Genomic DNA, 14,066 nt, shown 5'->3' with positions numbered 1-14,066 from the left:
TTTTTTTAGGACCTAATTGTGAAAATGCTTGGAATTAAAGTCTATTGCTGAAATTCTGATTCCTAAAGGTTGTAAACTAGTTTAAGGTGATAGAATAAAATATTAATTGAGAAAAATCAGTTCAATTGAGAGGCTAATTGAGTAGGGACGAAATTATCCTTTATTAAAAGCTTAGGAGAAAAATGGTAATAAACAGCTTGCACAAAAACAGTTTGGACAGCAGCAGTAGACTAACTTTGAAAAATCACCATAAATTTTAGAAATCGAATTAGAAGATAAAAAAAATATGGAATTAAAGCTTATTGAGTCTAGTTTCTCATAGAAGAAATAGTGTAATCAATGGATTTGTAAATTTTGAGATATAATGAATTTTGTGAGATAAGGTTAGAATGAATTCGGATTCCCCTGTTATGACTTTGAAAAATCATAAAAAATTTAAGAAAAACAATTAGGGGATTAAATTTATATGTCTAGAATCCTTAGTGAGTCTATTCTTAATAGAAACAAACGAGAACATCATTTGAATTCTGTATGAATAGATAGTTAATTTTTAGTGAAGAAGGGTCAGAACTGTCGACAGCAGAACATGGGTGATTTTAAAGAATAAACTGTACTGATTGGCTAAACCAAAAATTCTGAAAATTTTATGGTAAGAATATATGTGAGTCTAGTTTCATGGAAAATTATCGGATCCTAATTTGGAGTTCTTTATCTCAAGATAAAAATAATTTAGTGACTATGACTCAAGTAGACAGCTTTGAATGAACTATAAATAATAGTTGAATTATGAGAATGTTGCATATGAACATGAAATGTATTAAATTGATAATTAAATTTATTTATTTAGATCCAGAAGATTCAAATCTGAAGCTAGATCGAGGAAAGGAAAAAGTTCGGATTAGTAGATTTTTTGTTTACAAACAAGTATCAAGGTAAGTTCGTAACTTGAATTATATTCTTAAATGCTTGAGATTGTATGTTTTTATATGAATATGATTTGAATGTTCATTATATGGAACTTTATGAAACATTGATATATTTGATAAAATGGGAAGAAATCCGGTTGAATGAAAGGAAAATTCGATGGATCTCTGAAAAGGAATTGACGGTAAAAGGATCTAGCCGGACGGGTGATCCTATCTGATATAGCCCTCCGAAGAATATGTGTAAAATGGATTTAGCCGGACGGGTAATCCGAATTAGGGTCTCAATTTAGCTTGGACTGGTAATTCAGATCCAAGTTCATTAGAATAATTGTCGCTATAGGATTTAGCCGGACTGGTAATCCCGACAATACTCTATGAGTTTATATTGCGAGGATTTAGCCTAGACCGGTAATCCCGCTGCAAGGTTGAGGTTCACGGGAGTGTGCTCTTTGAAATGGATATGTGCGCACATGAATACGAATTGACGGACCCGGAATTGTACACTAAAAGTGTACCTTTAAAAATCCATCGAAATTCCGATAAATTCAACGGGATAAATATGAAAAAATAACAAGGAAATGGAAATCATGGTATTGATGAGCTCATCAATCATAGTATATATTATTGGTACATGGAAATTATTGTACTAACTTGAATGTTGAGTTTGTGCATATTAGGGTAATAATGCATTGAATGGATATAGGAATGTTTATTGTATTGTATTGAAAATATTAGGTAAGTATAATTCTTGTTACATGAGCTTACTAAGCACAAAGTGCTTACCCCGTTTCCTTTTTCCCTGTTTTGTAGTGTTAAGAGCTCGGAGGTCGGATTTGGTTGGAGACACATCACACTATCAACCTCAGGACTTCGGTATATAAAGAAACTTTATTTTGGAAATCAATGGCATGTATAAGCTAATAAAGTAAATGATTCTGTGAAATGAATGTAGAGTTAGCCATTGGTATGGTTAACAAACCTGGTTTTGGGTATGTGATGACGTTATTTTATAAATATGCATGAATTTATCTTGAAAATATGTTGAATTGGATTGGTTGATTTGGATTGGTCTCGATATAGTATTGCAGGGAAGGTTAGATATCTGTAAAGGGATTATATTGAGTTTTGCTAAATAAAAAATAAAAAAAATTCGTAAACTCTGGTAATACCTCGTACCCTATTCCAGCAATGAATACGGGTAGGGGGTATTACACCTAGATACTGCAAATTACCAGACTGATGATGCTGAGACCCTTGATCTATCAGTGATGCTCTAGCGTGGTGCTAGTTCTGGAGGTTGTAATACCATAGAGGATATTGGTAAAATTAGTGGTATGGATTTTGTTGGTAAGGGTTTTGTTGATTTTGGTCTTGTGGGTTGATTTGGTTTCGTGAGGGATATTGCTGACTAGCATGCAATGGGTCTTGATTTGATTTCCTAGTTTGCTCCTATGTTATGACCGATGGGGTTTATAACCTGATCATTAATAGGATCAAACTCAGTGCTAGGAAGATCATTGCTACCTAGATGCATCATGTCTATCCATGCTCACTGCACCAATTGTTAACCAGTGAGGTGAATAAGGTAAAAGTAGAATAAAGGACAAGGGGACAAGAGTTAGGAAGAGAGTTCTATTTTGGGATAGAGTTTAAAGATCAAGAAAAAACAGTGTCTTACTTTAGTCTTTGTGAACTGTTTGTATGGCTTTTTATAGTGGAAGATAAACTTAGATACGTGTCCTAAGGTTATTGACATTGAAGTCTGATTTGGCATTCTTGGCAGTGACGATGATACTACGTCCTAATATGAGACATTTTAGGGTGACTAGCAATTGATTACCCTAGGCCTCCACGTGATCTTCATATAGTCTTAGCGAAAATGTCTCTTTCCAAAGTTTGCTGAGTTGGGGTTCGCGAGCTAGCCCCAAGTTCGCAATATCATTGATTCTTTTGAGAGACATGCGTTTAGCTTTCTATGGGTACATTGTAAGGTCGGTAAGGTTTACTATATGAGGAATAATAAACATAGAACCAACAATGTTATGCACTTGCACATTGACTTCGTCAAGAGGGAAAACCAAAAACTCGTCCCATTCGTTTCTCTTGAATCCATAAAGCTCAAGAAACTCGATTCCTTCTTTCAGGCTCTCAACCCTTTCTTAGTTCGAGGTGAAATCCATTGTCATGAAGAAATAAAAAAGAAGAAAAGCATAGGGAAGGTCTCGTTGCGATTCTACATCATATTAAAGACACCTTACTTAGGATTTCGGATTACTAAATCGGATCTTCCTGAACTTTTCCTCATCGGGACTCTTTGCGATGTTTTCGATGTAAATTAACAACGTTTGGAATGATGTCTTTACTTTGCCATTGTCATCCTGAAATCAAAATAAATTAAGAATCAAGTTTGCTTAATGTAACGTATGCTAGGTGACAAAAAAAAAAAAAAAACACGAACATGGCAATGTAGCTTAAATGGAAAGTTTATAAGATGGGTTTAAAAAAAACAAAAGAAAACAAAATTGATATTGCTTCTGAACTAAGCATTGAAAGGTCTCTAAAAGCTCTTATTGTGACCATTGTTATTGACCAGAATTAATAAATTCAGTGCTATAATTTAGTTTCATCAGTTACATTTTCATGTATAATAATATTTTTATAGTTTTTTTTTTATTTTATACCAATCTAACATGTGGTACAATCCTGGCGTAAACCTAAACCGCTAACTTTAGCAGTGACTTAATTGGTTGTAATTTTAATATATATATTTAGGCATAATAATTTTTGTAGTCCTTCAACTTTACAAACAATTTATTTTTAACATTTTATTTACTCTTTTCATTTTTTAGTCCTTAAATTTAATTTTTGTCAAATTATTTCAAAATAAATAAAAAATTAATATTTTTAACTTTCTAAGTTTATGTACATATGAATTGCCACATAAGCATTTAAATTTTTTAATTTAAAATTAAAAAACTATTTTAAAAATAAAAAATTATTAAAATATTATAAAATTATAAAAATATTTTTAATATTTTAAATTCTAAAAATTAATTAAATGCTAACATGTTATGTGGCAACCCACATGTATATCATGTTAACAAAATTAACAAAAGATAAAATTTTCATCTATTTTTGAACAATTTAACAAAAATTTAAATTCAAAAATTAAAAAATGAAAATTAAAAAATAATTAAAATAATTTTTTATAAAATTAGAAGATTAAAATGTTATTATACCTTTATACAAGTATTAATAAATTATTTTTAATCTTTTAATATGAGAATAAACATATTTTAAAATATTCGTGTTGCTGCGACAACAAATGTAAAAAATAATATAAAATCTAATTGATTTTTTTTAAAATTGAAACATTTTTTTAAAATTAAAGTTCAAACCTTTTAATACACTTTAGCATAAATAACAATATAGATAATATATAGGGCTGAGTCTAGGACATGGTAGGGACAGGCTACCCTAAAATAGAATTTTTTATTTTTATTTTTAAAATTTAAAATTAATAAAAATAAAATTGATTTAACACTTTAAAAATTAATTTTACTGTATTAGAATTATCTAATTAAATAATATAATATAGGTACAGTCTTTATTACACCCTAATTATTTTTGTTCATTTATTTGAAGAGTGTTTTCTCCTTCGTCGATCATCATCTTCCTCCTACCATCGTCCCCCTTCTCTCCCTCTCGCGTCTCTGCAAATCAGTTTCTTTTTCTTCTCTTTTCATCTCAGTTCTCACCTGCCGCCGTGTCCGCTGGTTTTTTCCGGACCTGACGAGTCCGGGTAACGAAGATTGTGAATTAGAGTTAGTGCTCAAACAACTTCGCATTATAGTTAACGCACCAAATTGGGTTTCTTTATACATTCATGTACCGTATTTAGCATTGAGTTACAGTTTAGGTTTTATTTCTTATAATCAATTATCGAGCATTATTCTTTTGTATTCGAGTGATTGACAAAATATGTGTTATGATTGTAGTGAAAAAGACGTAGAAAAATGGCAGAAGAACCCTTGAATGGTGGTCCAGGAGCTAAGGTCTCTGTATTTGATTATTCGGTCGAGAATCATTTTAGGGCAATGGATACTATATCTAAGCTTTGTGAAGAGCCCAAGATTGATGGTCTGGATGAAACTGATATCCGGAGATTCTCTTCTTCAATCACCTTCTTAAGGTAGATTTATATTTGTCTATGAGCATTTAGACTTCCATGTGTTTAAACAAGAAAAGTTTGATTGTTTCTTTTGATGTTAGCTTTATCAGTGTACTGTAGAAATCTACAACTACATGTTCCTAATTTACTATTAAACATGCTTTTAGGGAATGGAGGCATTTTGATTATGAACCGAGGATAATTAGGTTTGCTAATGAGCTAAAAGACTCACCGGGTAAAGATGTTTCTCTTGGCATAGAGTTGCCCCAATTTTCATCAGCAACTGTTCCCAAGGTGAAAGTAATCTTTTTTTTTTGGGTCGAGTTTGAGTGATCTTTAACGACAGTAGAAAATTTTCTAGAGTAGTTATTACTTATTATAGCATAATATTTTGTTAATACTGGTTGTTTTTCTTTTTTTTTTTTTTTTTTTGAAGCAGCAGGACAGAGTATATGGAAGCAATGCATCTGTAGAATACGGGTTAGATTGGATTTTTGTTTTTGTGATAATAGTTTCAATATTATTGGGTTTACTTTATGTGGTAAAAGGATGGTGTAATTTGGGTTTGAAAAAGGTCATAGTTTCATTCTTGACAAGCATACATACAAATTAATTGACTATGAAAGTTCTGCTATTGTATAGGATTCCTCTCTCTCTCTCTCTAAACAAAAAAGAAACTCTTATGAACATGCCCCAGATGGTGTTTGCTCTTGTTAATCTGTGATGCATATGCATATGATATTATACGAACTTGGGTGTTATTGTTCCTCTTATTTAAGATCTGTGTATAGGTTACCATATTTCATTTGTCAGTCAAATTTTTGAGTCTCAACCTGTCTTACAAAGCTTGCTACAAAATGGTATGTCATATACATTTATTAACATTATTAAAGTACAATCTTCTTGCAGTAAGGACTTTGTGATGTATGTTGGAGGGTCTGTTTGGGCATTGGATTGGCGCCCTCAAGTTCATGAGAATCCAAACAGTCTTGTCAAATGTGAGGTACTTCACTACTTCTCCCCTCTGAAATCCTAACCTACTTGTGGGAACCTTTCTTTTGTTTGTAAATTTAGTCTTCTGTATTTGAGTTTCGGTTTTTTTGCATTAAACTGTTTTATTCTCAGGATGCACGTTGTGCTAGCCCAAACCTAGTTCTACTTGGGTATTTCAAAATGAAAGAGACAAAAAAGCCTAGATCTTTTCTTAGATAATGGTTTAAAAATTTGCTTGCGTGCTTAATAAGTAGGATTAATAATAATCATCACCATCTTAATGCTACAATCTTGTGAGACTATCCATGTGACTTATTTATGTTTGCCTTCTTTTTCCCAGTTTATTGCTATTGCTGCTCATCCTCCTGAATCTTATTATCACAAGTTGGGTGCCCCACTTGTTGGTAGAGGCATCATTCAAATATGGTGTGTGGTAAATGCTGGGGTGAACGAGGAAGAAGCTACTCTGCCAAAGGAAAAGTCGAAACAAATACCTCAAAATACAGAGGCCGTGAGCGAGAGCTCAGCAAAGAGGACTAGAGGAAGACCTAGAAAAATGCCAATAGATGAATCTCAGACTGATCAGGTTAAGAGATCAAAAGGCAGATATAGAAAAAAATCAATTGTTGAATTTCCTGACAGTGATCCAGATGTCCAGCCTCTTGCTGTTCAGTACCCAGGCATCTCCTTTCAGCCAGTTTCTACGGACAATGTTCCTGGGAATACGCAAGAAAATGTTCCACATAAGAATAATAAAAAACAAAAAGTTCGTAAAGAGGCAACATGCACATCTGATGCAACCCCTCAAACTTCTAAGAAGAGTATAAAATTGAAAAGTAAGACACAGGAGAAAAATAACAGTGATAGTAAAATTGAAAATGAAAAATCAGAATCTTCTGCAATGAACCAACAAATTCATTTTAACACTGGGCAAGAAGCTACTGTGTCAAATAATGTTTTAGGTTGTAATTCGATCAAGGTCAGCCCAGGTTCTCTTTCTATTCCAGGCGACATTGCCTTGCCAAGAGCTGTCCTCTGCCTAGCTCACAATGGAAAGGTTGCTTGGGATGTAAAATGGCAGCCATATCATAAACATGATTCTAAATGCAACCAACGGATGGGCTATCTGGCTGTCTTACTGGGAAATGGATCTTTGGAAGTGTAAGAGCTCTGCCTTAATTGTCTAGACTTTCTATTTTAAATTTTCTTCATAATTTTTCTACCTATCGTTGCTTAGGACTGAGTCATTGAAGAATAAGCATCATTATCTTTATACAACACTAATAGAACACAGAAGCTCTTTAAGGGGGTTGTCTCGTGCCATGTCTTACTCAACAGAATAGGTTGGCTTCCTAATTCGACGTCTGGAAGCATTGCAGCTAACAGCCCTGCTTGTGGATTCTTAGCACTAGCAGTGGATTGGATTGGATTAGGGAAAAGTCCAAAGAACTATATGTTGATATTAATTGTCATTTCAAGATTTCAAAATAAGGGAATATCTGAAATGATTATAATAATAATCATTGCAATATAAAATCTTGAATACAATAATACTCAGTCAAGTAGAATGTTTTGGAAGAATTAAATTAAATTCTACAATATTGCAACTAGATTGGGTGCAGAAGATGCTTATAAATGAGAGTGGGGCAGAAGGTGTTTGTCTAATACCTGAAATGTAGAAATCAAATGTACCACAGTAAACATTGAAAATTAATACTTCTGTGTCATTTTTTATAAGCCTACTTTTCCCCTAATTTATTATGAATTTTAGCTTTCCATGCCAGCTCCCCCTGTTTCTTGTTTTAAATCAGTTCCATGTCATCCACTTTTGCAGTTGGTTATAGCAATTAGTTGATTTTATGTTTCATTTAGGTTTATCATTGGCAAATTCTGTTCATGTTGTGTGATTCTGCCAATGCATTGCAGGTGGGAGGTTCCTCTTCTAAATATGATAAAAACTATTTATTCAACTTCACCTAAGCAGGGTACCGACCCTCGCTTTGTAAAATTGGACCCAGTTTTCAAGTGCTCAAAGTTAAAATGCGGTGATATACAGAGGTAATTTGCAATCTATAGTTTTTCTCTATTAAATTGTTCTATATGTGTGTGTGTGTGCTGCTTCTATAAAGTTGCAGTTCTTTAGAATTTCTAAAACATTTTGGAAACAGAACGTTTATCATAATGCTAAGTAGGGTTGTTCTTTGCTATGCGTACAAAGAAAATGGAGGGATGGGGTGGTTGTGGACATGTGGGTTATTAAGCAGCATGGATCCCTATTTATACTTAGGCAGTTATATCACAATATGCAATGCAACATGTCTTGGTTGTTCCTGGGTGCAGTTCATCTCAATGACGCATTCCCATTGACTGCTCCCATGTTTAGAATTATAGAAATCCTTTGCATGTGGAATGCAGGAGAATTTTTCTGTTAGAAAAGGAAAACTAAAGAACAAAAATTTTGCATAAATTGCTATTGAATATCATACTTCTGAGACTTTATTGATATACTAATTATTTATTAGAACTTCCTCGATTATATGGAAAACATTGTAAAAGAAAAGAAGAATTATTTTCACTTTACACCATATGCAGCTCTATTACTAATTTCATGTAAATGGTTCTGGGTCCTTCTAAGTGATATTGCATCTTCCATGTCGAGGAAATTAATTTGTAAACTTAGAATTCAGCCGACTGATTTACTAATTTACAGCTTTATTTGGTTGCTTGTAAATCCTTTGATTCATAAAATTGTTTAATTAGTCCTGTGACCTTTTGCTACTTTCAGTTTTCCTTTATGATCTAGTTCCGCGTTCGATTCTACTTCATTTATCACTAATTCAGAGGCAACTGTTTATTATACAGCATTCCTTTAACAGTTGAGTGGTCAACCTCACCTCCACATGATTATTTACTAGCTGGATGCCATGATGGAATGGTATAATGTTTGTTAGTTTGTTGTTTTATATACTTTTTCTTATAAATAATTTCACTCATATAGTATTTGATTTTGACTCTTGGAGAATCAATATAGTGCCTTTGCATAAAAGGAATTAGAAGTGTTCTTTTTGTTTACAAAATTGGTCTATAATCAATGAAACTTTTCCAGGAAATATTTGTAAAATATGTTCCTCCTGCATTAATATGTTGATTGAACATTTGCTGGGTTGCTTAGATTTTTCCTATTATTTCAATGGCTAGGATTATCATTTACTCTTGATTTTGATTTTTGTAGCATCAAAACTAATGTAGTTAATATCAGGTTGCTTTGTGGAAATTCTCTGCAAGTGGTTCACCAAAAATTAATGGTAACAAATTAGTCAAAGTTTTTTTGGTTATTGATGTGGTTTGAATTAGGGCTTTGGTTATCGGCATCAAATCCCTAGTTGAATTTTATTTCCCACTTCGTAATTATGCAGATACGAGACCTCTGCTTTGTTTTAGTGCAGATACAGCACCGATTAGATCAGTTGCATGGGCTCCATCTGGAAGGTCAGTTATGTCTGCAGTGTTCCCTTTCCAGACTAGATTTTATATAGCTATCTATGCAGCAATTCTTTCTTCTGTTCAGAACCCATATCTTATGGGAATTCGGTGGCTAAAATGCAAAAGGACTGGCCTTTGGTAGATTTGTGCCTGTCTTCCCTTTTTCTTTAAGTTTTCAAGGTTATGGGCTATCTGCCCTCCGTTGGACAATTGCTAATAAATTGGAACTGCTTTATTAACCAGATCTTTTTGTCTGTCAACTATACAGATGTTTGATGCTTACTGATTGTTGTAAATAAAAACTCTAATGTTGAATTTCAGTGATATGGAGAGCTCAAATGTTATTCTTACTGCTGGACATGGAGGTGTTAAATTTTGGGACATACGGTAACCTTGATAGCATGTTAAGTTTGATCGCTTTGTATCTCAGTTATCTCTGAGCATTTGCTTGTCATGTTCCCTATGCATTTATTTCAATTGAATCCAGATGCTTGGGTGGCTTTATTCTGTTTATTAAGATTGAACTCTTTGACTGTATAGTTCAAAAGCTTAATTGAACTTTAGAATCTTCTTAAAGATGGCATATTGCATGACATAGATCAATAGTGTAGATTGACAGCTTATGTTCACTTTTTAATTTTCTATTATGTATTTCATTATCTTTAGAAGTCATTTTAGTGCCATAAGCTTACATGATGTATTGAAGCTTACAGAGTCATAGGAGGTTCAACTGAAGTTAGAGTTTTTTTTTTTTTTACTGAAAAGTCAAACTAATTTCTATTTGTTTCGCTACTTGTGGATGGAATTTGGTTGATCCTCTTCAGCGTTTCCTCTAATTCATTTTTACCTTCACTTGTAAATCACTCAAAATTAGAGTAGCAATTGTTGTAGCTATTATTGAGTAGATGATAAATGAATTGGCATTTCTAATGTTGTCAAGGGTGCAGGGCAAGGGTGAAGCCAGAAATTGCCAAAATGCAATTTTACCATTCTACTAGCTTACAACTAACAATTACTGGAGGGACCAAACTAAAATTTTACCTGGGGGTGCATTCTAGGTGAATTGCCTGAGGCTTTAGGCCCAAAATAACCATTTGCCTGAGTGAAGTAAGGTGTGATGTATGTGTGTGTAATAATGTAAGGCTAAGATATATAACTATGATAATGAACTCTAAAGAGTTATTCTGTTTATCTACAAAACATGCATAAAATTATTTTTCTTTATTGGCCAATATGCATGGATTCCTTATAATCACATTTGTTGTGGTTTACTGTAATACTTAGAAGTATATTATCCCCATTTTTAACTAGTGATGGTACAATTAATGGGAAGTTTAAAAGAAAAAAAAAAGAAGAGAACTTCAATTAGGTGGGATTTTTTTTTGGCTCTTATCTCCATACAAAAAAAAGCTAAGTGCACCGGATGTGTGCCTTGCCCGAAAGGGTTTGATGCGCTTGTGTTTCCTGGCGCTAAGGCGCAACCACTAGGTGCATACCTTGACAACAATAGGCGATTCTATTGCATTTTATGCTTGTTTAGTTGATGAAATTAGGCATTAAGATGAAAAGATTGTACATATCAATTTAATGCTTAACTTGATCTATGTACTTGCTTTTCTTCGGTTGATTGGGCTTATGTGTGGAATTGCAATTTTTTGCATATTCGAAGTGCTTTCCTATTTTCTTTTTAAGTTCTGAATCGTTCAAAGTTTGAACTTTGTGTTTTAAAAGAATTGTAATTGTCTAGGATGTCACAGAAACACATTTACATATGTTAACTTCTGAATAGGTCTCCCTTGTTTTAAGGGGAGGGATCCTGAATTATGGGTCCCTTTTAACTAAAAGCACTGAAAATATGTTCTCTTGGTATATTGTATTGAGCATTTATCTCCAAGAACCTACATCTTCTTTAAGAGCTCTACTCTGATGATTGTTTGCAGTGATCCATTTCTTCCATTGTGGGATGTCCATCCAGCACCAAAGTTCATATATAGCCTGGATTGGCTTCCAGAACCAAGGTAGGTTATATGTCTTTCCTATTATTTTCATTTGGAATTGATGGTCTTCTCTTCAACTAGAATTGAGGCAACTTTTATGTTTGTAGATGCGTTATCATATCCTTCGATGATGGAACAATGAAACTGCTCAGCTTAGTTCAAGCTGCATGTGATGTGCCTGTCACTGGAAAACCTTTTGGTGGGTCTAAGCAACAAGGACTGCACGTTTATAATTGTTCATCCTTTGCAATCTGGTGTGTACAAGTGTCACGATTAACAGGTATGCTAGGCAATGATTTTCTTACATTACTAATATTGCCTTCTGACAAGAGCAATAGCCTTTCAAACTATTTGTGCGTGTAAAATTACAAATAATTTTTTCTCACTGTAGTAAAATTTGCTGTGGACCTAATATGTTGGACAGTAAGTCAAATTGTAGTTTGTTTTTTCCTAAAAGAAATATGGTGTGCAAAAACCTGAAAACTTTTGGAGTACAAGATATGCAAACAAAAGATCATGTAAAAGATTACATGTGACAACTATCCCTTTTTTCAGTTTGTGAAATATTAATTATAGATCTAGTATATTAGCTGCAATGTTACATGCCTACTTAGTCATAGATTTCTCTTTGTATTTTTTGTCCTTGCAAGTCATTGGAAATGCTTACAGCGGTTACAAATGTGATTTTTGACTATTAAAGTGGGATGAAGAACAACTTGATTTTCAAATTGTCATTTCCAAATTTACATTGACTGGTGGATTTAAATTTTAGGCATGGTTGCATATTGTGGGGCAGATGGTACTGCCACGTACTTTCAGGTGAGTTAGTTTACCTTTATTTACAATGCTTGCTATAATTTTTACCCTACAGACTTTGTTTCCAATGAGAACTCATCTTGGAGACTGTTCGAGAATTGTTCCTATGAGTTGTTTTTTGTTGCTTAACATTCTGCATTTCTCCCTTCGTTTTTAATCAACTGGCAGTGTAAAATTGTTTTAATCCTTTCACTAATACTGCGTATCATAAAAATCTGTCATACAACTGCTTGAAATTTCCTTTAATAAAGTTTAAAACCACTTGTCATATTCCGTAAGCTGCTTCTTCCGAGTTTTGCCTCATTGATACTATTGTTTCTGTAACCAGCTAACCTCAAAAGCAGTGGACAAAGATTTTTCACGAAATCGATCGCCGCATTTTGCATGTGGATCCTTGACCGAGGAGGAACCTGCTGTAATAGTTAACACTCCGTTACCAGATAAGCCTTTGCCGTTGAAGAAGCCAAGTAGTGAGTGTGGGGATGGCCAAAGATCCATGCGTTACTTCTTAACCGAGTCACTGGGCAAAAATGCAAAGCATAGGAAAGCGAAGGTTCCAACTTCCAATCAGCGAACTTTAGGTAACCTTCAGAATTGGGTTACTAATCAGATATTCCAACTTTCTTTCTTAACAATCAGCCAACAAATTACTTAAACCTGTTGCAGCCCTTTATGATGGCAACGATCCCAGCGTGGAGTCTGAACCCGATGAAACATTGGCAGCTCTGAAAAGCAAAATGAAACCAAAATCTAAAAGTGAGCGAACTTTAGGTAAGCTTCAGAATTGGGTTACTAATCAGATATTGCAACTTTCTTTCTTAACAATCAGCCAACAAATTACTTAAACCTGTTGCAGCCCTTTGTTATGGCAACGATCCCAGTTTGGAATCTGAACCCGAGGAAACATTGGCAGCTCTGAAAAGCAAAATGAAACCAAACTCTAAAAGTGACGGTAAGAAGAAAGACAATGATCGTCAAGCATTGGCACAAGGAACCAAAGAAGCAACGAATAAAGAGAGAGAAGAAACCGAAAAAGAAGGTGAAAGCCAAATGGAGACATTTCCTCCCAAGATTGTGGCAATGCATAGAGTGAGATGGAACATGAACAAGGGTAGTGAGAGATGGTTGTGCTATGGCGGAGCAGCCGGGGTTGTTCGATGTCAAGAAATTACAGTGCGTGATGTTCATAAGAAGTTAACCAGAAAACGTTAAAACAACGTTACGAACTGTGCCTGTAACATTCTGGCAATTATGTACATATTTAATTTAATGGCCTTTCCCCCCTTTATTTCTTTTAGCTCAAATTGAGCTAGCCTTGGGAAGCCTAGTGTGCATTCCTTGAATTGAAGTGGATGAAAAATGAAAATAATCAAATAAGAAATTACGTGGCTTTAAAAGAATTAATAAATATATTGATATACTAAATTATCATTCTATATCATCTATAAGTATATCATAGTTTTTTTTTTTTTTTTAATATAAAGTTTAAAGGGTAAAATGATCTAGGGATTAAAACTTAGAAGTAAGGCAGTTGGAATCGGATTGTTAGATTGGGAATTAGTTGAGGTATTAATTCGGAGAAGGGTATTGAAGAATTGGTATGGATTGGTTGAATCAGGTAAAAAATTGCTTGAACTAGATTTTTAATTTTTTTATGAATTTTTCAAATAATTTATTTAA

At 33.6% G+C, this 14,066-nt stretch overlaps 1 protein-coding gene across 2 annotated transcripts; it reads left to right on the top strand.

Moving 5' to 3' along the window:
• Positions 1 to 4,516: 4,516 nt before the first annotated feature.
• LOC108456978 (uncharacterized) lies at positions 4,517 to 13,794 on the top strand. 2 transcript variants are annotated; one of them, XM_017755789.2, is made up of 17 exons: positions 4,517 to 4,750; positions 4,925 to 5,118; positions 5,265 to 5,391; positions 5,537 to 5,577; positions 6,007 to 6,100; positions 6,431 to 7,251; positions 8,017 to 8,148; positions 8,953 to 9,025; positions 9,350 to 9,395; positions 9,507 to 9,579; positions 9,895 to 9,960; positions 11,514 to 11,591; positions 11,678 to 11,850; positions 12,343 to 12,389; positions 12,715 to 12,967; positions 13,053 to 13,157; positions 13,243 to 13,794. In XM_017755789.2, the coding sequence occupies exons 2-17, from the start codon at positions 4,943 to 4,945 to the stop codon at positions 13,596 to 13,598; spliced, it is 2,661 nt and encodes an 886-aa protein (XP_017611278.1). In that variant the 5' UTR covers positions 4,517 to 4,750; positions 4,925 to 4,942; the 3' UTR covers positions 13,599 to 13,794. The 2 variants fall into 2 exon arrangements, with proteins under 2 accessions (XP_017611278.1, XP_052886786.1); XM_053030826.1 differs by having other exon boundaries at positions 4,517 to 4,814.
• Positions 13,795 to 14,066: the final 272 nt, after the last annotated feature.

Source organism: Gossypium arboreum, chromosome 7 (assembly GCF_025698485.1).
Source record: "Gossypium arboreum isolate Shixiya-1 chromosome 7, ASM2569848v2, whole genome shotgun sequence".
Classification (NCBI taxonomy): domain Eukaryota; kingdom Viridiplantae; phylum Streptophyta; class Magnoliopsida; order Malvales; family Malvaceae; genus Gossypium; species Gossypium arboreum.
Note: the sequence above shows the minus strand (reverse complement) of the source record. Positions and strands in the feature narration are given on the sequence as shown.